The following is a 25,740-nucleotide window of genomic DNA, read 5'->3' on the forward strand; positions in this document are numbered from 1 at the left end:
GGGCTATACTGTATATGTATCTGTATAACAACTGCTATTTAAAATTATATTAATAGTAATTACTCTAGCCTTCTTCAGAAATGTTGAATGCTTACTTTGAATAGTGGACTCTATTTTTTGTTTAACTTTATTGTTATCATTGTACTGTATCGTTCATTTGGGTGTTAGGCATACATTGTTCAGTTCTTTCTCTTTAGAATAATGTCATCAGTCTATGTAGGATCGTAAGAAATAGTTACTAGGTGTACCAGTTAATAATGCGGATTTTTTTCAATAGATGGAGTTACACATATGTTGATATATATGCGATTTGATATGTATGCTGTTTTGGTGTACTGACAGCAAGCTTCAAAACTGCATATGTCAAATTTTCTGAAGGTGTTAACATCATAGATATTTTTACGCTTAAAAATGTCGAATTTCGTGCCAAAAAGAGCATTTTTGGGAAGTTTTAATTCATTATTTTGAAGAAAAAGTTATTGTGTACTTGGGAAGCTTATGATGAACATGCTCCATCTCCAGATACTTGTGTACGCTGGTTTAAGCGCTTTAAAATTGATGATTTTGATGTGAAAGACAAAGAACGTCCAGGTCAACCGAAAAAAGTTTGAAGACCACCAATTACAAGCATTATTGGATGAAGATGCGTATCAAACTCAAAAACAACTTGCAGAGAGATTAAACGTTGCTCAGCAAACAATTTCCTATGATTTACAAACAATGGGAAAGACTTTAAAGGAAGGAAAATGGGTATGGGTGCCACATCAACTGAACGAAAGACAAATGGAAAACCGAAAAGTCATCAGTAAAATGTTGCTTCAACGGCACAAAAAGTCTTTTTTGCATTGAATTGTGACTGGTGATGAAAAGTGGATTTATTTTGAGAATCCCAAATGCACAAAATCATGGGTTGATCCAGGTCAACCATCAACATCGGCTGCAAGGCCAAATCACTTTGGAAAGAAGACAATGCTCTGCGTTTGGTGGGATCAGGAAGGTGTGGTGTATTATGAGCTTCTAAAACCAGGTGAAACGGTTAATACTGATCACTACCGAAAACAAATAATCAATTTGAACCACGCTTTCATTGTGAAATGACCAGAATGTGTCAGAAGACACGGCAAAGTAATTTTGCTTCATGACACACTATCACACACTTCAAAACCAGTTAAGGACACATTAAAAGATCTTGCCTGGGAAGTATTAACCCACCCGCTATATTCACCAGACCTTGCTCCTTCTGTTTATCACTTGTTTCGGTCTATGGCACACGCACTTTCTGAGCAGTACTTCAAAACATATAAAGAAGTGGAAAATTGGGTCTCTGAATGGTTTGCCTCAAAACAAGAAAAGTTCTATTGGGACAGTATCCACAAATTACCTGATAGATGGGGGAAATGTGTAGCTAGCAATGGACATTACTTTGAATAAATCACTTTTGATGTTTCTCTTGAAGTTACCGTGATTTCTTTGATTACAAAATCCGCCATTATTAACCAGTACACCTATATGAAACTCATCATTATATTGACTGTAAGGTGGTGGTGTCAAGAATGCTGGTTAATACCCTTGGTCAGGTGGCTCCGTTGGAGCATTGTCCCATACACACACACACACACACACACACACACACTCAAAAAAAACCCCACAAAAAACAAAAAGGTTGTGGGCTCGATTCCCTGTCAGGGCACATACCTAAGTTGTTGGCTCTATCTCAGTCAGGTTGCGTATGGGAGGCAATCAGCCAATGTTTCTCTTTCTCTAAAATAATAAAATAAAAAATATATCCTTGGTGAGGCTAAAAGAAAAAGAATGCTGTTTATTAAATTATATAGTAGCTTCTCACTAAGCTTAGTATCACTCATATGCATCTGAGGAACAATTAGAGACTCAAATCTAATAGTAGCTCATAATTCCGTTTTGACACTGGCTGTTAGAATGCTTGAATCTAAACTTGGATCCCAGTGTATACCCTCTCAGAGACTATGTATAACTTAACAGGTAATCTTGGCCCCAGCTTTTTTTTTTTTAATCAATTTCTTTTATCTTTTTAAATTTTTAAATTCATCTGTTTACCTTACTGGTAAAAAAATGAGAACAAACAAATACTAATTAATTTGTTCAAAGTCACATGGGTAAGTTATTTGAACTCAACCTATGCTTTTCAGGAGAAAAGTCATTAAGTACTAAAGTACTATGAAAGCCAGGGAAGGGGAAAATGTGGCAATAAAGGAAGAGAGTGGTTTGTAGTTTTCATGTGACACAGAGGAAAGTTTAGGAGTTAAGTTATTAGGTCAGTTTCCCTATAATGCATTTATGTAAGGAAGGAAAGATACTTAAAAGAGTGAGTCTGTTTTACAAAGATCAGTTGTTTTTGTATTTTTTTTTCATTTGGTTTTTATAGGAAAGGGGAAGTGTATGCATGAGTGTTATGGCTAGGGGGAATTGAGATAAAGGAAGGTAGTTTGGATTTCTGTTTTTGGTTTTGTTATTTTGAGGCTGGACTCTTGAATGTTGGTTAGAGGAATCTGGCTACAGAAAATAAGAAATTAAAAGATAGAGTATAAATATTTGTTGAGCAGAAATTATGAAACTACATTTATTTGAATGAAAAAATTTGACATAGTCCTCCTGATGAATTAAAAATGCTAGATTATTAAAAATGCTTGAGGCAAGAGTGAATTTCTCCTTACCTAATAAAATTTAAGAAATGGTACTGGAAACTGGTAAGTCACACTTCAGGTGTGCTTATTAAATAACTTTTTCCCCAGTATTGCTGATTTATTTACTTATTTTGAAGTTTGTATGTCACTTTTTATATAACTTCTGAAATCATACAGGCAGTTTAAGTATCTCAAGGGTATACCTCAGGATAAAGGAGCAACAATAGCAGTTTTACATTTCAGAGTAATGAGATGGCTTTTATTCTTGTCCAGGTGACCGTTTCAGATCAGTCATAGATGATGCCTGGTGGTTTGGAACGATTGAAAGCCAGGAACCTCTTCAACATGAGTACCCTGATAGTTTGTTTCAGTGCTATAATGTTTGGTAAGGAAGTATTTGTTGTATTTTAGTGCAGCCTGAGTTGCTTTGAATGTTTTCTCCATCTATCTATATAAAAGCCTAATATGCTAAGTGTCTGACCGTTCAACCAGTCGCTATGGCATGCACTGACCACCAGAGGCAGACGCTCCAACCAGTAGGTTAGCTTGCTGCTGGGGTCTGGCCGATCCGGACTGGGTGAGATGGGCCAGACACACCCTGGAGCCCTCCCGGGGTCCCTTCCCAGCCTCTAAAATATTTCTTCTAATTAATTTCCTTTCAATGTGCATGAATCCGTGCACCAGGCCTCTAGTCTATCCATAAAGTGACAGAGATACTTCTTTTAAACGCTGAAGCAATTATTTTTATGACACGATTTTATTTTAAAAATTGCATAACAGTATTTAGGTTTTTTTAATAACAGTATTTTTTTTTTCCCTTTAAGCTGGGATAATGGCGATACAGAAAAGATGAGTCCTTGGGATATGGAACTTATACCTAATAATGGTAAGTGTATGTTAGGCTTTTCAAATGTGTATTATGGAATTAATTTCTTAAATAAGATACCTGATTTGCTGACTAGCTGTTGCATAGGGTTGTATTGACTTGGACTTTAAAGGCATAGTAGTGAACAAGATAGACATAATCTTTGCCCACTGGAATTTATGATCTAACAGGGAAGATTGAAGTTAATTAATTACAGCTAAATATGAAATGTTTTTCAAATTATTATTCAATCCTAAAAGGTTATCTTTGTAACTCTAGAATACTTAAGAATATAACATAATATAAAAAGTTCAGGCTTTTGAATGGGACATAGCATAGATTCATATCCTGGCTCTACCATCTTCTTTCTATTACATCTTGGCAAATTCCTTAAAGTCTCAAAACCAGATTCTTATGATTCAGTCTTCGAAATTATGTAAACTAACCAGAGGCCTGTTGCAGGAAGATTCCTGTAAGAATAGGGCTTCCTGCGGCTGGAGCGAAGCAGAGAAGGGAGCGAAGCCCGTCTCCACTGCCTCGCTCCCTCCCTTCTCTGCCACTTTGCTCCCTTCTGTGGCGCTTGGCTTCCTTCTACACTGTCTTCAGTCTTCGCTCCACGCCTCCGTATGCAAATTAACTGTCATATTTGTTGGGTTAATTTGCATGCTCATGATTGGCTGGTGGGCATAGCGGAGGGACAGTCAATTTGCATGTCTCTATTTTATTAGTGTAGATACCTTCCTTACGGGGCTTCTGTGAGAATTAAAAGGCACCATATGTCTAATATACTTATAGAACCTGACACATGTAAGGGCTCATTGAGTAGGTAATTACAATTAATAATAATATAATAACTGCCCCTTATATATAGCCTGACACACAGAGCCTTGGAATTTGGGAGTTAGCCTTAGGCAGTTAGTATGACATCTTTCTGGAACTGAGAAAAGGCCAGTGTGGCTAAATACTTGAGATTGTATTTTCATTCTACCTCATTACCTATCTTTGTTTCAATTTAAGAAAAAAGCACACATTATACTGTATATGCATAAAATATATTCCAGATTATTAATATGGATTATTTATAAAGGGCAAGAATATGAGGACTTCCATAAATTATGTTTTACATTATTCTATATTCAATTTTTTAAAAATATTACTTTTATTATCAGATAAGAGGAAAGATTTTTTTAAACAGGAAAAAATATGACGTGAAATAGTAGAAATAATCATTTATGAATATTCACTAGTTAATGTATTCTAAGAAGTCAGAGAAAAAAGATAACTTAGAGAAAGTAAACCCATTTGATAAACCTTAGAAATGAGAAAATCATGCTAATAATGTCCAAGACTAGTTTTTTTTAGAAATTATTACTTTAAAAATTTAATACCAGAAGTGTATTTTCATCTCATTGCTAGGCTACATCTGTTTAAAATATCTTAATCAACTTGTAACCATGTTACATGGCTTATATTCTGTTTTTATTGTTCTCCTTCATGAAAGTTTGAAGTCACATTGCACTATTATGAATATGAAAGAAATGAAGCTGCTAATTAGTGTTGTAATGCCTCGGGTATTTATTGAAATAAATTGGTGCCATTAAGTATTATTTGTTTCCTACCTAAATATATCTGTACTAGGGGCCCAGTGCACAAAATTTGTGCACTGGAAGCAGGAGGGTCCCTCAGCCCAGCCTGCCCCCTCTCATAGTCTGGGAGTCCTCAGGAGATGTCCTACTGACAGCTTAGGCCTGCTCCCCGGGGGGAGTGGACTTAAGCCGCAGTCTAGCCTCCCTCTGCGGGAGGTGACCAGGCTGATTAGGGGAAGGCGCCACCCCATCACCCCACTGCTGCTGCCACTACCGGCTGCTATAGCCCCCAAGGTGTTTTTATGAACACAGACTCCAGGTCCCTTCACCAAGAAAAAAATGTCTGTGTCCCCTTGAGTCTGCTCCAGCCACGCTGTAGTGGCTCAGGCACGCCGCCCTGTCTGTGTCCACTCCAGGCCTGCTCAAGCCACACCACGGTGGCTCGGGCCAGGCCCGCCGTCTGTGTCCCCACTCACCAGCTCCTGCCTGCACATGCCTGCATCGGGAGCAGCTTCTGCCTCCAAGGCAGCATGACATTAGCACTGGGCAGAAGTCCCCGCCCCCGTCCCCACCCACCAACTCCTGTGTTCGCGCAGCCTGTTTACTGGTTGTGACTGGGACACCATTAGGACCAATTAACATATTACCTCTTTGTATATCGAGATGTGGAGGGGTGGATTTTTGTTGTTTTTTATCTATTTGGATACACATACATATGCACCTAGAGTTTAATTGCATTTTGTGAGGAGGAAAAATTTGTATACAAATTTCTCTTATTTAGGTCTAGTTCAAAGAAAAATTTACTTGGGCAATTTATAGACGTAGGTCATCATAGAACCCTAATAGTTCTCTTAAAGATTCAGTTGAAGATTCTATTAAAGATTTGTTCATTCATTAAAGAAACCATCATTTAAGAGCAATAAGCATAAGAATTAGCCATCAGTATTCATAATTTTCTCTGTTCCTACATTTTTGAAATTGTAAGTTTTATTTGAAGTATTCCAGAAAATACCACTTAAGTTCAGTTTTGCCTTGTGTATGTTTTATCAAAATAAATATGGAGATTATATTATGAAATAATTGATACTTTTTAAATTAGCCTCATTTTATAGAAATACTTTCTACTTCACCTGTAAATGATGATAAAGCAAATTGTGGGGTAAAAATTTGGAGAAGTAATTACAACATTTTAAAAATTATTTACGCACTAGCTGGTTTGGCTCAGTGGATAGAGCATTGGCCTGCGGATTAAAGGGTCCCGGGTTCGATTCTAGTCAAGGGCATATGCCCAGGTTGTGGGCTCGATCCCCAGTAGGGGGTGTACAGGAAGCAGTCTATCAGTGATTCTCTCTCATAATTGATATTTCTCCCTTTCCCTTCCTCTCTGAAATCAATAAAAATATACTTTAAAAACTTATTTAAATTTTATTGACTCTTGGAACATACTTTAATGAAAATAAAAAATATACTTACCAGATTGTTATAAAAATTGACTTTAGTTTTATGACAATACCAATTCTTTTTAAAGATAACCTAAATGTTATGAGATTACCACATATTTTCACTAAATTTGTATTTCTTTTTGTGTATTTTAGCTGTATTTCCTGAAGAACTAGGTACCAGTGTTCCTTTAACTGATGTCGAATGCAGATCATTGATCTATAAACCTCTTGATGGAGAATGGGGTTCCAATCCCAGGGATGAAGAATGTGAAAGAATTGTTGCAGGAATAAATCAATTGATGACACTAGGTAAATGATAATAGTAGCACATCAATGTAGAAAAACTGGCAGAAAGCAAACAGAATAGTCTTTTATAATATTAAGTCAGTAGTTTTCAGAACTACTTGCAAGTGGAAGTTCAAAAAATGAGATCTTACACAGGACTCAGATATCTAAAAACAGTTATAAATGGGATTGCTCTAGCTGAATTTAGAGTGAGGACCCCCAGAAATGCTAGGGGTATTTCTGAAGAGTCTGGTTCCTCCAGAACCCAATTTGAAAACCCTTGACATATTCAGGCTGACATGATGTAAATTGGGAGAGAATGGCTGAAAGCTGAATTATAATTATTTGGATAGTTATACTAGTTTTTCCCTTAACTTTACAATGCATATACATAAGAGAATATTTGTAAGGGGATGGGAGAAGGTCATATTAATTGCTTTGCCTCATAAAATAAAAACAATGACCACAAGTTATCTGGAGTAACTCTAAACTAGTATGGTGCTTTGTAGCAACCTCCACTTTCAGTACAGAATCAGTTTCAGAGTCTAAGGAGAAATTAACATGAATAAGAAGAGCTAAAGACACTGGAGACACATTGGATAATATTTTCATCTGAAGTATTTTATAAAATGGCAACACTTCATAAAAATTGTCTCAAAATTACTTAATATTACTATCTTAAGTAATTTTAGTAGTATTTTAGGCTCTGATGTCATACTGTGTATGCATGAGCAAAAAAAATGAAGCTGCTAATTAGTGTTGTATGCCCAGATTTTATCAGTTTACTGTGTGCCATTGAGTCAGTGACTTTGAGCCAAAGACTTCTGGATCTTTTTCCTCTTCTCTGCTTGCCTAATATTTCACAGCACTATGTTGTAAAGATTAGTTAAGGTGATACGTTTTGAGAAAATCAAAGGTTACAACGTTTGAATGCATGTATTATTATATATTATAGTGTTGCTGGTAGAATGTCAAGAACATAGAATCAGGAATGGCCAGGTTTTAATTAGAGAAATGTGTGTGTCCTTAGTAGATCACATATATATTATAAGTCATCTTTTCTAAGCAACCTATGAATAACAAATATCTCTAGAATTTTGCAGTGTAATTGTCTACATAATAAAAAATGGGACTCATAGGGTTGCTAAATTATGTATTTTCTATGAAGAGAGTAGCAGACTAATGTTATGTGGATCAGACCTTAAGTCTTAATTCATGCAGAATTGTCCATGAAGTATTTTAAGCAATACAAATATAAATTTATAAACTTATTTGTCTTATTTATTTTAGATATTGCTTCAGCATTTGTGGCTCCTGTGGATCTGCAAGCCTATCCCATGTATTGCACTGTAGTGGCATATCCAACAGATTTAAGTACAATTAAACAAAGACTGGAAAACAGGTTTTACAGGTTAGAACTGTTTGCTGTAGCTACTACCAAAGGAAAGCTAAATGATTCTTTTCTCCATTTACTGATCTTCTATAACACTGTTTCTCAAACATTAATGTACATAAAAATCAACTGGGATTTTGTTAAAATGCAGAATCTGGTTCCCTAGGTTTAGAGTAGGACCTGAGATTCTACATTTCTGAAAAGTTCCCAGCTATGTTGCTGCTGGTGGTCTTATAGACACTAAGCATACAATTTCTAGGTACAGTTTTTCCTAGTTGCTAATATGAGTTTCTGCTCACTGTCTTTATATTGTATTTTATAAAGCAAGCCGAAGTGTTTCATTTTCCCCAAGATATTGCATTGAAATGTTTGTTCGTTAATTGATTTTTCATAGAATAATATAAAAATTTGTCTTTTTTTTATTTTGCTTCTCTTCAGCTTATTAATACTTGTCCTGAATTTTCATTTTTTGTAGTTATAGGTTAGTTTAAAATATAACTAGAGGTTTTTTTTTAAAGACATAATTTGAATTAATTTGCATCATCACCTTCCTGTTAATAATTTCAATAAATACTGAGTTCTAATCTCAGGCATTGTAGGTTTATTACCTAAAATATCTTGTCAAAAAGTGAGTTTAAGTCTATAGTTTTGACATAATGAAATCATATTTGTTTTCATTTTTCTTATATGACTTGCTAGACAGGCCAACAACATTTTAATTCAGATTATACTGCATTAAAATTTTCTCTTTGTGACCAGCTTTTTATTACTTTAGTTCTTTACATTTTTATTTATTTAACTTAGAAAAGTTTTTATTCATATTTTTCTACATAAAATTAGTGCTTTTCATTCTTTTTATTACTTAAAAAATAAGTCTTATTTGGTACTTTGTTTAACTGGCACTGAAAATGCCATTTGTTATTCCTTTCTGACAAAAGTCGATTTTCTCAATAAAAACATTACTGGCATTTGGGGCTGTCCCCTATCCTTTAAGTGCCAATAGCAGCCCCTAGTTGTAAAACTAAAAATGTCTCCAGACATTGCCAATGGCCCATGGGGGAGGGAGAGGGGAACAGGGAGGCAGAATCACTCCTGATTAAGAACCACTGGAATAAAGAAAATTAAGACATTAGATTTCAGGTTCTGAAGATTTTTCTGATCTTATTAGATGTTTCTTCGGTTGTGTCATTGATATTTATCAAAAGCATAGAAAATGATAATGTGCCTCCCAGCTATCTTACCCTTATAGCACATCTCTTTAAATTTTTAACTCCACATATCAGAAGTTTAAGAGAATAAATGGAGAAGAAATTCTTAACTATAGCCTTATTTCTCCTAGTCCCCCTAAAATGCTAAGTCTTAGGACTTATATCTAGTACTTCAGAGATGGAACAAGATATGGAGGGTAACAGGGAAAGAATTGTTCTTAGACAAGGGTTTTTGGATTTCAGCTAGAAAGATAAACTTACAGCATCTCCCACTGTTGTTATAAATATACTTTCTCGTAGAAATACTGCTCATTATAAATTGCTAAGGTATACATATCAAGTACATTATAGCTTAAATAGAATTTCTGGCATTAGCCTGGCTTTGTAATAATCAAGTTTGAACACATCTTTTGGGATACAATCCTTACATAAATTTGAAACTACCTGTTTTTCTGATATGATTATAGACCCAAATTATGTTTGTAAGTGCAATTTCACTGTTTTAAGCTTTTTTGCTTCTTTACTTATTGGCTTCAGACTTCTTACAGTTTATGATTTTCCTCTTCAATATTTCTTTTAGTCTTTTGTTAAACTACTGTCAATTTGCCCTGCTGGTATTAATCTAATACCTTATTTTATGCACAGTTTTCTATAGGGTTTTCTGAAGATACCTGTGATTTTTATTATTAGAATTAGCCTTGTGAATGGTATTTTAAATCCACAGAAGTATTACTGTATCCACAATTATAAATGTTTTAAATTCCATATAATTATATTTTTGTTCACACTTCAGTAAGATTATCTTAGTATTTCCACATATTGGATAATATTCTAGAAGTCATCTTTGGTTTTTCTTTCTTTAAGAAATAAAATAATAAAACACCAAAATTTATTTTAGTGTTGTCAATTCAATGTTAAAAATAATTTTCATAAACTTACTTTTTTTGATAAGCTCTAACACGGTTACTGTGTTTTTATATTTTTATATTACATAAGCAGGCTATCAGTTAGCTTTTCTTTTTTACATGTCATTTAATTACCAGTAATATAATTAGATGAAAATTGTTTTCTTTTCACATAAATGTCAGATATGCTTATTATAAGAAATGACACCATATATGACAGTAATAAGCTAAACATAAAACTCCAGTTCTCTTTTGCTACTCTCCCTATAGACAGTCTTTCTCCCTAAAAGAAGGAACATTGTGGATTAGACATAGTGTGTCTAATCAGAAATATTCTCTGCAAATACATAATGTTACTACACTTTTTTCCCTTACACAAAGAAGTGATAATACTTTGAAAATAACTTTTTAAGTTGTGAGTTTTGTACCTGATTTAAGACTGCAATTTGAAAAGTTTCAATGTCTTGGTTTAAAATTTTGTGGCTAATTTTCTAAATATAATGAGGTTAATCCTTCTGTATTTTGTTTAAAGGCGGGTTTCTTCCCTAATGTGGGAAGTTCGATATATAGAGCATAACACTCGAACATTTAATGAACCTGGAAGCCCTATTGTAAAAGCTGCTAAGTTTGTGACTGATCTTCTTCTGCATTTTATAAAGTGAGTTATTTTTCCACACATAATTATAATTACTGTAATAATTAATAGCAATATTGTCAAATACAATCTGTCTTATATGAATACTATCAATGCTGTGCTATACCCATGGTTCCACTCAACGCAGAGAACAAATGTCTGTGTCTAAAGTAACACTTAAACATTTAGTTCATTAGCTAGTATTTACGAATTCATAAAAATTGTGTTATACAGTTAACAAACAAACGTATCCTTTTTTAAATCTAGCTGTTGGACAATAATAATAACTATTTATTGAACATGTAATGTTTAACCTAAAATAATTCTTGTAGCCAAAATAATCTTAAATGTGGGAGAGATCATTATCTGGAATTTATAGTTAAGGAAACTGAGTCTTTTAGAGGTTAACTTCACAGTCAATGAATGTCTGCCATTTGATTTGAGAACTTTTAATCTTAATATTATAGTACCCTGTCAAGTTTACAAACAAGTATTTAAAGAGTCTAGCAGGAAACTAAATTTAACTTTTTAGATGATTCTTCTTTAAAACCTACTTTACTTCCTCATTCATTGATTTTATACCACGAGTGGTAACACTCACTTTTAAGGCAGCAGCACTTTTATTTACTTGTCTTAGGGATTTATGTAACCATAGAATGAATTGAGCCTTCTAAATTAAAGCCAGAGGATGTTTTGTATAAGATACTGCTTTGGGTTTGTATTATGGTTATTTATATTGGATAATATTTCTTGTTAAGAGGAGACAATGTATTTTCTAATTTAAATATTCAGCTGCTATCAGCTTTTATTTTTACATGAAGGGATCATCAAGGCTTTTTTTTTTTTTTTCTTTAACATCTCAAGCTATTCTCTTTACCCATCATAATCAGAGGCTCCCTTTTCCTGGTATTAGTTGTTTATTTGTTTGCTAAGGAATGTAGGTAATTTCAATATAAGAAAACAGTAGAGAAAATTAGTAAGATAAACTTTATGCCCTTCCTCTACCTTATTCCCTAAAGAAATCTGTTGACTTGCAAGTGGTTTAGGGGTTATTGTTGCAGTGCCTTGCTTTTCAGTAAAATTGGTAATCAAGAATTAACTATCCTCAGAGGACTGTTTAACTTGGTTACATTAGCTTATAATAATTTAAAGTCTTTAGTCTGTAATTTTATAAGTGTTATGTGGATATTTATTTACATCTATTTTTCCAGAGAGATGAATCAGTAGAATTCAGATAGAGTAAATTTATATTTTAGTGAAATAATTTAAATAAAACAATTATTTTTGTATTTGGAATAGTCTATACAATTGTATTTTTTTCAAATAGTTATTGTGAAGTGCCTTGTATGAACACACTAATATAACATTTTATTTATTTATTTGTTTATTTTTGTTAATCCTCACCCAAGGATAGGCTTTCCATTGATTTTTAGAAAGAATGGAAGAGAGGTAGGGAGGGATAGAGAAATTGGGACCAGGATTGAACCTGTAACCCAGATATGTGTCCCTGACCGGGAATCAAATCCAAGACCCTTTGGTGTGCGGGTGGACAATCTAACCACTTAGCAACACCAGCCAGGGCGATTAATACATTTAAAGCATTCGTATTGTATATATCTAAAAATAAATCTCTGGCAATTTTTAGATATATATAATTTGTTAAAGCCATTTTTAACTGAAAGTAGTTTTCAAAATGTTATTTCAAAATTTTGATTATATTTTTTAATTGAGTTATTTGCCCTAATTTCAAACAATGCATATATACAAAGTTATGTAATAGATATTTGGAGATAGAAAGAAGTGTATATTTAACCTCTTAATATAATTTATAGACAGGTAAATCTGTAAATAACTATAATAAGTTTAGTTATTTAAATTGGGTGAAGTAGAGAGTACATGAGCAGAAAGAAGTAAGGGATGCAGTGTTGTAAACTCATGTATGGGTCAGATCATGGAGGGCCTTGACTGCTGATCTAAAGAACTAGACCTTTAAAATATAGGCACTGGGAGCAAGGGCCTATGAAAACATTTTTTAAAAAATATATTTTATTGATTTTTTACAGAGAGGAAGGGAGAAGGATAGAGAGTTAGAAACATTGTTGAGAGAGAAACATCGGTCAGCTGCCTCCTGCACACACACCCCCCCCCCCCCCCGGGGATGTGTCCGCAAACAAGGTACATGCCCTTGACCAGAATCGAACCCGGGACCCTTGAGTCCGCAGGCCGATGCTCTATCCATTGAGCCAAACCGGTTAGGGCTATGAAAATATTTTAACATGAAAATTATCTGATGCAAAATATGCCTTAAATATTGTAATTTTTAAAAATTTTTATGTATTGATTTTAGGGGGAGAGAAAAATATAGTTATTCTACTTATTTATACTTCATTGGTTGATTCTTGTTTGTGCCCTGAGTGGGAATTGAACCCACAACCTTGGCATATTGGGACAGTGCTCTAACCAGCTTACGTACCCGTCCATGGCATCTCTGGAAATATTTATTTCAGTGTCTAATATTAATTTATAGGGATTAAACATAAAGCTTAAATAGCAGATTGGCTGCTATAGCTAACCAAGTAAGGTGATGAGGAATTAATTTATGGAAGTGAGAAAGGCAGATGCAAAGAGATTTTGAAGGTTATACTCACAGAACTTGTCCCATGATTGGATTGATAAGGAGGCACGGGGTGGAATAATGAAAAACTGTGCACTACTTTGAAAATGTGGAATACTGTTTTAAAAAATACAGAAAAACGAGGAACAGTGTCTGGGAGTGACATTTAGGTTCAGACATGGAATTTTAGATGATGGTAGGAATCTCAGAAGAGTCAGACCAAATTATAGGAATTTGGAATTCATTTACACAAATACAATACAGAAATATAAGGTTATCATGGCAAAAGGATAAAATTTTAGGATATGACTATGTGTAAGAATGAAAAAAATAAGAAATTAGTAGGTATTACCTTTTTCTTATAGACTGAGTAACAAAAGAAGGCATCCCAGGCACAGCAATGATCTGAGCAAAACTTGGAGATGAGAATTGGATTGGGTTTGGTGTAAAGAAATAGACCAGAATGGAGGCTCCACATAGAGTGGAGGAGCAGGGTCAGATGTGTGTTTTGGCGTCAACCTATGAAATAAGCCTTCAGTTTTAAATTTTATCTTAAAATTGTTTTTAGTAACAGGTTTAAAGGAAAAATATCTCATGACTCTAATCTTGTATACTAATGTTTCCTTGTTATGTAGGGATCAGACTTGCTATAACATAATTCCACTCTACAATTCAATGAAGAAGAAAGTTTTGTCTGACTCTGAGGTATTTAATATTTCATTTTAATTATTACACTGGTCTTATTTTGTATAAAAAAGAAACACACAATAGCTTTTAAATAAATGCCATTGTGAAAATTATTTTTGTCTAATGCTATAGTTAACTTAATGGTTCAGAATTTTTTTGTTTTGTTACAAAGAATTTTTTTTAAAAGATAGGGGAGAGACTTTAATGAGTCAGTAAAGTGTTCCAGCATATCCATTATAGATTTACTAAAGTGTAAAGGAGATAAACAACTATAGATTACGGTTGACACTTGAACAACATGGGGGTTAAGGGCGCTGACTCCCCGAGCAGTCAAAAATCTGTATAACTTATACCTCCCCCAGAATGTAGTTACTAATAACCTACTTTTGACCAGAAGCCTTACTGATAACATAGTTTATTAACACACATTTTGTATGTTATATGTATTACATACTGTATTCTTACAATAAAGTAAACCAGAAAAAACAAAATTATAAAAGAAGAAAATACATAGTTATGTATTCAATAAAAAAATTTGTGTATAAGTGGACCTTCCCAGTTTAAACACATATTCAGAGGTTCACTGTAATAATGAAATCTAGAACATTTAATCAATTAGATAAATTCTTGCTTCAAAGGAAGAAGAGAAAGATGCTGATGTGCCAGGAACTTCTACTCGAAAAAGGAAGGTAATGTATTTTTTGTTTTAACAGAAGAACTTTATGGGAATTAAAATGTACTCAGAGCATTTTTTTTTTTTTTTACTGTTAGTATTCCAAGTAAATTTCCATCAGAAAATGCATGATTATCACAACTAGGTAAATGATATTTTCTGTTATTTGTATTACTGGATATTACCTAATTATGTAAGACTGCATTAAAAATACAAGATTTGTTTTTATGTCATTTTATTAATATTTTTTAACACTTTTATTTTAGGACTATCAGCCTAGAAGATTACGAAACAGAGCTCAGTCTTATGATATTCAAGCATGGAAGAAACAATGTCAAGAATTGTTAAATCTCATATTTCAGTGTGAAGATTCTGAGCCTTTCCGCCAGCCAGTAGATCTCCTTGAATATCCAGTAAGTATTTTTGAAAATATTTTCTTTACCTGTCTGTTTCGCTATATGTCTTGTTCATGAAAATTAGCTATTTAAATTATTTTTTTTTTTTATTTTATTTTTTTAAATATATTTTATTGATTTTTTACAGAGAGGAAGGGAGAGGGATAGAGAGTTAGAAACATCGATGAGAGAGAAACATCGATCAGCTGCCTCCTGCACACCCCTTACTGGGGATGTGCCCGCAACCAAGGTACATGCCCTTGACCGGAATCGAACCCAGGACCCTTCAGTCCGCAGGCCGACGCTCTATCCACTGAGCCAAACCGGTTTCGGCTAAATTATTTTTTATGGTTATAGTGTATTTCTTCATTATTTCATACATGTTCTCATTATCCATTTGGTTATAAAGAGCATCTAAGTTGGATAGTGTAATAAAATAGAACTCTGAACAAATACTCCAAAGAATTGGGTTATGGTCCCACCTCTGACTTTTACTAATTGTGCAATTTTCTCACCTAATTTTTTTTTTTTTAATGTCTATACACACACACACACACACACACACACACACACACACACACACACACTAATTCTGTAAATTGTTATACCTATTTAACCTTCCTTATGGGGTTATAGAGATGAAATGAGATTACATTAAAATAGTTTTAATTGAAGCATTGATTACAACTATAAGTTGGCATTGTTATGTATGTTTAGATTAGGTCAACTCATGATCTTTATGGATTAATGGTTAAAAGGTTGAGTAAACATAATTTAAGTATTTATTTTTGCATGTAGTCTTAGCAATGTAAATTAGCTTAAAATGAGCCTTAATTTCTTTATTTGGTTATTAAAGTTTATACAGTTCAGATAACATTTGTGGTTTGAAATTAAAATTAAAATGCAGTATTTTATAATAAGAGACCATGAACTGGATGTGGTATTATCTGAAATATGTGTTTATGTGTATGTTCTAACTTACAGTGATGAAAATAGAAATTTCATCATAAATATCATAAATGCCTTTTCTCATTTAAAATCAAGAAACATGGAATCTTAAGTGTAAAAGATAAATCTTTAATTCCAGCAGTGTGATAAACTGGGCTAGTTCAAGCCCTACCCTCCAAAAAACTCTTTAGAGCAGTGGTCGGCAAACTCATTAGTCAACAGAGCCAAATATCAACAGTACAACGATTGAAATTTCTTTTGAGAGCCAAGTTTTTTAAACTTAAACTTCTTCTAACGCCACTTCTTCAAAATAGACTCGCCCAGGCCATGGTATTTTGTGGAAGAGCCACACTCAAGGGGCCAAAGAGCCGCATGTGGCTCACGAGCCGCAGTTTGCCAACCACAGCTTTAGAGAAACTGAGCTAATGCCTCAATGCTCTGGTTTTCAGTTCTTTTTGTTTTGGAACCTCTGGATTTCCCTTTGTTTCTTGCAAATCCAACTTTGTGTCTTAGAAAATAAGTTATAATTTACCCACTGCTTGCAGGGGTTTGTATTCTGGACTTTTCCCCAGAAAAAAAGTGATAGATTTTAGAAGCACAAGTATTAACAATGAGCACGGAGACAGGTGAAGCCATATGAGCCGTGGTGAGGAAGGAAATTGAGACTCCACTGGAACTGTTGAAAGACTTTACCCTCAATGAAAATAATAGAATAATTATTCTTTCTACAAAGAAGAATGTCTCTTTGGTGTCAGAGAAATATCCCTAAGCTTGCACTATGCATGGATTTGGAGTCCAGATTTACACACCCTGTGGTGTAGATATTCATCCAGGGAAAAGAAACCAATGCCTACTAAAGCTGAACTAATGATAAAAAGAAATTGTAAACTATATAAGGGTGTCATGCGTTAGGTATATGACAACAGAAACAATAAATGGAAATAATAGATTATTCTGAAATATGTTTATACTTTATCAAATCGAAAACACTGTTCATTGTAAGATGACTGGTATTTAATGTACCACCCAGACAAAGAAAAAAATTGCCAATTAAACTTTGATTTGTCATTTTGGTTAAGAGATAAATGGAGGGATAAGAAGCATAAGGAAATAAAGACAAAAATAAAAATGTTAAAGCAATTATACAGAAAAAACAGAAGAGACCCAAAACCAGTCCAATCAATTCATTTTACTGAGGTTGAACTGAGGCTTAGATTAAGAAGCTTTCCAACATATGCAGCAATTTATTGACACAGTGAGAAGAGGCCATTTCTCGTGTACCTAGTGCACTAGAGCTATATGTATTGTTGTTAGAGAATAGGTAATACATAGGAATGCAGTCTCAAGTGTTCAAAATAATGAGAATGCTATTTAGAATCTCTTCCTTCAACCAGCTAAAAGTATCAGCAGACAAAAAGTACCAGAAAGAAGAAAAAATTTTAATTTAATCTATCTGTTGTTGAATTCCTTGATGGAGGTGTGAAAACTTATGGCTCTTTATGATTTCTTAATACTGTCACAGAGGAGAAGAGGAAACTTGGAAACCTGCTTTTTATACTTCAGATTTAACTATAATGAACTATCAGCCTTACCAGTAGAATATTTAAGGCAATAATGCTCTTCATACTTAAGCTTTTGTTTGAAAATAATTACTTTACATTTAGAGTTTATCCAAATCAAGATTTTAAAAATTAAACTTTTTTATGGAAAGTAGCATGCTAAATCTACTCCATTTACTTATTCAACAGAATTCTATTGAGTGGCTACCATATGAACTAAGGAAAATGAAATGCTCTACATAAATTTCACATTTAACCAAAATTTTACAAAACATGAAAAATTTTCTATATCATTTTCCCAAAATTTGCAGTTTGTAAATCCAATCCTATCTAATGAAAGAGAAACATGCAAATTGACTATACCTCCGCAACACCCACAAGCCAAGCCCACCAGCCAATAAGGAGCGAGTATGCAAATTAACCCAACCAAGATGGCAGCGGCCACAAAGCGGGAGCCAACCGGAGACTTGGGTTGCCCCTGGCAATGGAGGAAGCCAAGCTTCCACCCCACACCCTGGCCGGCCCTGGCATCCGCTCAAGGCTACAAAGTTTTAATTATAGAAGATAAAGAAATCCCAGCCCTGGCCTGTTTGGCTCAGTGGATAGAGTGTTGGCCTGCGGACTCAAGGGTCCCGGGTTCGATTCCGGTCAAGGGCATGTACCTTGGTTGCGGGCACATACCCAGTGGGCAGTGTGCGGGAGGCAGCTGATTAATGTTTCTCTCTTGTCGATGTTTCTAACTCTCTATCCTTCTCCCTTCCTCTCTGTAAAAAATCAATAAAATATATATAAAAAGAAATACCAGATACCTGCTTCCAGCCAGCCCTGGCCTATGCTTGGTTTGCCGGGGGGTGTGGTCGGACTGCAAACCACCACAGGCCCCTCGCCCAGGCCGCCCCATGCCCCAAGGGAACCCCCACCCTGATCCAGGACACCCTTCAGGGCAAACCAGCCGCTCCCACCTGTGCACCAGGCCTCTATTCTATCTAATAAAAGAGTAATATGCAAATTGGCTGCCCCTATGTGGACACAAGATGGCTGCCACAAGATGGCCAGCAGGGGAGCACAGTTGGGAGGGACCAGACCTGCAAGGGAGGGCAGTTGCGGGCAAATAAGCCTGCAGGAGAGGGCAGTTAGGGGTGACCAGGCCAGCAGAGGAGGGAAGTTGGGGGCGACCGGGTCTGCAGGGAAGGGCAGTTGTTGGGGGACCAGACCAGGGGAGAGCAGTTAGGGGCGATGAGGCTGGCAGGGGAGGGCATTTAGGGGTGACCAGGTCAGCAGGGGAGGGCATTTAGGGGTGACCAGGCCAGCAGGGGAGGGCATTTAGGGGCAATTGGGCTGGCAGGGGAGCAGTTAGGCATCAATTAGGCTGGCAGGGGAGTGGTTAGGGGGTGATCAGGCTGGCACACAGAAGTGGTTAGGGGCAATCAGGAAGGCAGGCAGGCGAGCAGTTGGGAACCAGCAGCCCTGGATTGTGAGAGGGATATCCCAGATTGGAGAGGCTGCAGGCTGGGCTGAGGGGACCCCCCCCCCCCATGCACGAATTTTGTGCACCGGGCCTCTAATATATTACAATATTTAATATCCAGGTAATTAGAGATTTTGTCAAATTGATTTTATATCCTCAAGAATATAGAGAGGTTGGACACTGTCCAGATGTTGTTACCATTGCATAAAGCAATTTTGTAACTATTCCCTCACCCCCATCTTAAGAGTCAGGCATTCAGTCTTTGGAATATTGTGTTAAGTATGTTTTTTATTGGTTTTAGAGAAAGAGGAAGGTGGGGGGGAGAGAGAAACATCAGTTGGTTGCCTCCCATATGCACTCTGATCAGGGATCAAACCTGCAACTTGGGTTTGTTCCCTGACCATGAATTGAACTGGTAACCTTTCTGTGCAAGGGACTACGCTCAACTGAGTTACGCCGCCCAGGACTGGAATTTCTTTCTTCTTTTCTTTTTTAACGACAGCCTTCTGCTAGTAAGGTATTTAATTTCTGTAAGTGGCCAAGTTATTTAGACCAAATTTCGTACATAAGGTAGACTTGTACACTGTTTTTTGCTAAAATCAAAATATTATTAGAAGATAGTAAGACCAATTTATTATATGACTTTATAAAGTGGTTCTAAAGTTGTTTATAGGTGAGATACTTCAAAATATTTTAGTCAGCCCATGCCAGGTGGCTCAGTCAATTGTAGCATCATTCTGTACACCAAAAGGTTGCGAGTTTAATTTCAGGTCAGGGCACATACTCAGGTTGTGGGTTCGATCCCTGGTCACACATACTAGAGGCAACCAATACATGTTTCTCACATCAGTGTCTCTCTCTCTCTCTCTCTCTCTCTCTCCCTCCCCCTCCCCCTCTCTCTCTGTTCCCCCGCCCTCCCAATCCTTTCTCTCTAAAATAAATAAAAATATATCCTTAGGTGAGGATTTTAAAAAATGTAAAAAATACATTTTGTGTCAAAAGCTGTATAATTGGATTTTTGAGAAGGAGTAGGCATACTTTCCCCACTAAATAGAACTAGAAAATTGTGTATGTTTTGTATAAAAGAAATTTAAGAAAATTCTGAAAGGAGGAGAGCAGATGGACAGGTTAGGGTCCTTAGGACCTGAAGAATAACACAGTAGTGAATTTCCTGGGGTTTTGTTTGGTTGGTTTTTGTTGGTTTGTTTTTTGTTTTTGCCTTATATATTCACCACCTGGATACTGGAGATACAACCAGAAATGCCAACATGCACTGACCAGAAAAGCCTACTCTCTCAGCCAGGAAAGGGGCAGCCTAACAACACAAAGTTTAGACAATAATTGCTCTATCAGCCAAATACCATAGAAAAATTGTGGCCTTACTCCTTTCCCACCTGCAAAGATCTGTGGAGAGCCATCTCCATGTTTCCCAAGAACCACCCTAGACTTCCACCCACCACCTGTCAGTAATGAGGTAACCCTGCCCTACGTCTTTGGATGATATAAGCAGAGGCCTAGTGGGGAGTCAAGACTTTGACCACTGATCAGTGATAACAAGGCCACCCTCATAGTGTCAGTAGAGGCCATGCAATAACAAAGGTACTCCCACTCTAGCTGGTATCATGGAAATCTAGTAACGAACTTGAACTCCTAGCCCAGTGGTCAGCAAACTCATTAGTCAACAGAGCCAAATATCAACAGTACAACAATTGAAATTTCTTTTGAGAGCTAAAATTTTTAAACTTCTTCTAACGCCACTTCTTCAAAATAGACTTGCCCAGGCCGTGGTATTTTGTGGAAGAGCCACACTCAAGGGGCCAAAGAGCCGCATGTCGCTCGTGAGCCGCAGTTTGCCGACCACTGTCCTAGCCCTTTCAACAGTTTCAAAGAGGTACTCCTCAATCCTCAAGTGTCTGTGAAGGCCGAATAAAACCTGGACTTACTCTCCCACTTGGCAGTAACAAGGCAGTTCCCTCTCATAGCCCAAAGAGGGGTCAGAGTAAAACACAAGATTTAAAAAAGATCTTATCTTAGATTCAAAATGTCCAGGTTTCAATCAAAAATCTCTTATCATACCAAGAAAGTCTCAAAAGGAATTAGAAGAATCGAATAGAAATAGAACTAAAAAATAATAACAAATAAAAATTTGCCGAAGAGGACAGAGGGAAAAAATCAGTGAGCATAAAGGTAAAAAACATGGGGAGGGAAGGTTTCTGTGCATCACTTGAACTGGTAAATATTGACACAATTATATTTTGATGAGCATGTATATGTTATAAGATACCTGAACAACCACTTACAAAACTGTACAGACATTTATAGTCATGAACATTATAGACAAAACAAATGGAATTCTAAAAATTTGTTCAAGTGACCTACAAAATTGGAAAAAATAAACAACAAACAAAACAATTAAATGACAGACATAATTGAAATCATATAGTGTGTCTTTCAGCTACATTGTAATCAAACTAGAAATCAGTAACGAAAAAGTAACAAGAAAATCTCTAAACACATGATAACTAAACAGTATATTTATAAATAATCCATGATTTTAAGAAGACTTATTTGGAAATAAATTTTAAAAAACATTGAACTTAATGAAAATGAATACAAATCAGAATTTGTGGTATACAACTAAAGCAAAGCAGGGAAATTGATAGCACTAAATAGTTCATCAGAAGAGGAAAAGTCTCAAATCAATAATCTAAGCTCTCTCTTCAAGAATCTTGAAAAAGAAGAATAAACTTAACCAAAAGTGAGCAAAAGAAAGGAAATATTAAGAGCAGAAATCCATGAAACTGAAAACAGAAAAACAGTAGAGAAAATCCATAAAACCAGAAGCTGATACTTAATAAAATTGGTAAAGCTCTATTAAGATTTACAGAGTTAAAAAGAGAGAAGACATTAATTGCTTCTATGAGGAATGCAATAGAGGATATCACTACAGACCTTGCCAATATCAAAAGGATAATAAAGGAACACTACAAACAATTCCACATATAAATTGGACATCCTAGATGGAATGGGCCAATTTTCAAAGTTCAAACTGCCTTAATTCACCCTATATGAATAGATTATTTGAATAGCCCTATAACTAATAAGGAAATTTAATTTTGCAGTTAAAAGCTTTCGAAAACGAAATCTCAAATCCAGATATCTTCACTGGAGAATTCTACCAAATGTTTAAAGGTTTAACACAAATTCTACACAATCTCTTTCACAGGTAGAGAATACTTCGCTCAATCTATAAAGCCAGTATTATCCTGATATCAAACCAGACAAAAACAGTATAAAAGAAAATTTAAAATTCTTAATAAAATCAACAAATTAGAATTCAGCAATATATAAAAATGATTTTATATCATGACTAAGTGGATTTTTTTTTTTTCAGGGATATAAAACTGGTTCAGTATTCAAAAAACAACCATAGTCATTAATGTAGAAAAAGCATTTAACAGAATGAAATACCTGTTTGTTCTAAGAATGTACATGTTGGATGTGATAGGGTATAGTAAAGTCATCATGGCCACTGGAGAACAAGAACGAAGCTTGGGAGGAAGGTTATTATACTTGCAGGTTCTAGGGAGGGGGTTCACCCAATGCTGTTTGGCACCGTAGTGAATCACCACATTTTGATTGGGTGACAGAAGACAGGAGCAAGGAAAAAGTTTAGGCCAGACCCTTTCTTGGGATTTCAATGAGAGAGACAAGGCAGGGTAAGGGTAAACAATTTAGAATGGACTACTTTGAATAATTCCAGGGGATCATAGAGAGTTACATAAGGAGGTGGAACATGTTCCCAGTGCAACCCTTAGCTAACATTAAGAGGAAGGTCAGTGTCTTCTCAGGTCTGTAAGGCCCCCAAAATGCCAGAGCATCAAGAATACAGAAAATACGAAAAAATAGTTAATATAATTGGCCCTATGACAAATGGATGCTAAATAGACAAAATACATAACCTAAGAAAACTAGGAATAGCGGGGAACTTCCATAACTTGATAAATAACCTATAGCTAACATCATGCTTAGTTGTGAAAAACTGAATGTTTCCCCCCCTAATATTGGAAATAAGGCAAGAATGTCCATTTTCACTGCTATTGAGTATAGTACTACAAATTCTAGGCAGTGGAACATGGCAAGAAAGGAAATAGAAGGTATGCAGATTGTTAAGGAAGAAATAAATCTTCCAATTTTTAAATGGCAATAATCCTGTTTGCTTCATGGTAAAACATACTTATAATTTAAACTTGATGGTTCAAAGTCAAGTTATATTTCGAAAAATATAATTGCATATGCCAAGGCAATGGAAAAGGTATATATAGTACTCTCTATCCCTATTAGGAGATACTGTATTCAGATACTGTTCTGCTATTCTGTTGCTTCTTTTTTGCTTTCACTTGTCTTGTTTTTATTACTTTTTTATACATAGTTGACTAGATAGAGACTGGGTGATTCCCCTTCTCTGTGATATGAAGTACATAGGCTTTGTGACACCTATTTAAAATTATGATTATATTTCAGTGAATCAGCAGCCTTTAGAGTTTATAGGTAGCATAAAGTTTTGGGTTTTTTACATCAGACTTTTATATTTGTAGTTGTAGAGCTGAGATTTTTTTTTTTTAATATATTTTATTGATTTTTTTACAGAGAGGAAGGGAGAGGGATAGAGAGCTAGAAACATCGATGAGAGAGAAACATCGATCAGCTGCCTCGTGCACAGCCCCTACTGGGGATGTGCCCACAACCAAGGTACATGCCCTTGACCGGAATCGAACCTGGGACCCTTCAGTCCGCAAGCCGACACTCTATCCACTGAGCCAAACCGGTTAGGGCGAGATTTTTTTTTTTTCAATACTTTCTTAATCCCCTACTCCATTTACCTCTTCCCCAAGGAGGTTTGTGGGAGAGGGGCAGCTGTGGGAAACAGAACTTAACAGGTTCTTGAGTGAGAAAAATCTTGTGTTGACTGCAATATAAGGTGGAGGACATGAAAAAATTATTAGGAAAAATGGATCCTTGGTGAGGAAAACAAGGAATGATTATTAAGAGTTCTAGGACTTTTGTTCATCACAGAAATTGTATGTGAATCCCTGTGCTGAGATGTTATGACTTGTGGTAGTAATGATGATAATACCACCTATTTTTCCTCTCTTAGGACTACAGAGACATCATTGACACTCCAATGGATTTTGCTACCGTTAGAGAAACTTTAGAGGCTGGGAATTATGAGTCACCAATGGAGTTATGTAAAGATGTCAGACTTATTTTTAGTAATTCTAAAGCATATACACCGAGCAAAAGATCAAGGGTATATAATTAAATTACTTTCTTTAAATTGTATTTAAATTAAATGAAATTATTAGAAAAAGTTTTCTCATTTTTATTTAAAATTTAGAGCAAAGTTGATTGACTATGTTCTTAATGGTATCCTACTGGTTTAAAGAATTGACTTCTTTCTACTTTGTTCTTTCTATGAAATAACACTGGTGTTACTAATGTTTAGGGATGCCTACTTTTCCTGAAGTAGTGTAGTTAAATAGATACCACATATGTATTGTCCTGGTATATATTAGGGCTATGTGGGCTTAACTTTTGCAGCTATTTTCTGCATTAATAGAAAGGACCATTTTTGTGAATTATTCATAAAAATGAGTAAAACTTTAATTTACTCTTGTTTGGCCAGGTAAGACATCACGAAGGGGTGATATGTGCACATGAATCGAGAAAGAATAGATAGTTAGTTTTAGGTAGCAGTGGAAAATAGATTAAAACTCTCAGGGATAGTGTCAGTATGACCAAGTTTACAGAAAATTTTGTCTATATAAGCCATCTGAATTCATAGTAGGGCTTTTCTTTAAGAATCTCAAAGCTTGGAGATTCCCAATCTAAATACAAAAATAATTGTAAAAATGCTCCAGTTTTACTTCTCAATAAAAGAGACTGGGAGATAGCAAAGTTTAAATTCTAAAAACTTTTGGCTAGAAAAATGTTTAAATTGTATGTCAATATTTTCTTTTGAGAAATGTTGGAATAGTTTCTTTTTCTTATCACAGATTTACAGCATGAGTTTGCGTCTATCTGCTTTCTTTGAAGAACATATCAGTTCAGTTTTATCAGATTATAAATCTGCTGTTCGTTTTCATAAAAGAAATACAATAACCAAAAGGAGGAAGAAAAGAAACAGAAGCAGCTCTGTTTCCAGTAGTGTTGCATCAAGGTATTTAATCTCTTTTCAGCAGCATCAGCTGATCTATAACTTTGTCATCTAAATGATAGAACTCAGTGTTTTTTAATACTTCCTTTACTATTCCCTATATTACAGAATGATATATTTGACATGCAAGTTCCTATGATGTGGAGGATTTTTAATCTTTTAACTAAAGCTATTCTAGTGTAAGTGCTTAAATTCAAA

At 35.2% G+C, this 25,740-nt stretch overlaps 1 protein-coding gene across 3 annotated transcripts in view; it reads left to right on the top strand.

Annotated features, from left to right (window-relative positions):
- Positions 1-25,740, top strand: part of PHIP (PHIP subunit of CUL4-Ring ligase complex) — a 146,714-nt gene that overhangs the window by 115,189 nt on the left and 5,785 nt on the right. For all 3 annotated transcript variants that reach the window (XM_080666553.1, XM_080666554.1, XM_080666555.1), the window contains 10 exons: positions 2,937-3,048; positions 3,488-3,549; positions 6,710-6,865; positions 8,132-8,252; positions 10,880-11,005; positions 14,231-14,300; positions 14,921-14,971; positions 15,222-15,368; positions 24,484-24,636; positions 25,382-25,545. In XM_080666553.1, the coding sequence (XP_080522679.1) occupies positions 2,937-3,048; positions 3,488-3,549; positions 6,710-6,865; positions 8,132-8,252; positions 10,880-11,005; positions 14,231-14,300; positions 14,921-14,971; positions 15,222-15,368; positions 24,484-24,636; positions 25,382-25,545 (1,162 nt within the window). The remainder of the gene's footprint in view (positions 1-2,936; positions 3,049-3,487; positions 3,550-6,709; positions 6,866-8,131; positions 8,253-10,879; positions 11,006-14,230; positions 14,301-14,920; positions 14,972-15,221; positions 15,369-24,483; positions 24,637-25,381; positions 25,546-25,740) is intronic.

Source organism: Plecotus auritus (assembly GCF_963455305.1).
Source record: "Plecotus auritus genome assembly, chromosome: 4".
Lineage (NCBI taxonomy): Eukaryota > Metazoa > Chordata > Mammalia > Chiroptera > Vespertilionidae > Plecotus > Plecotus auritus.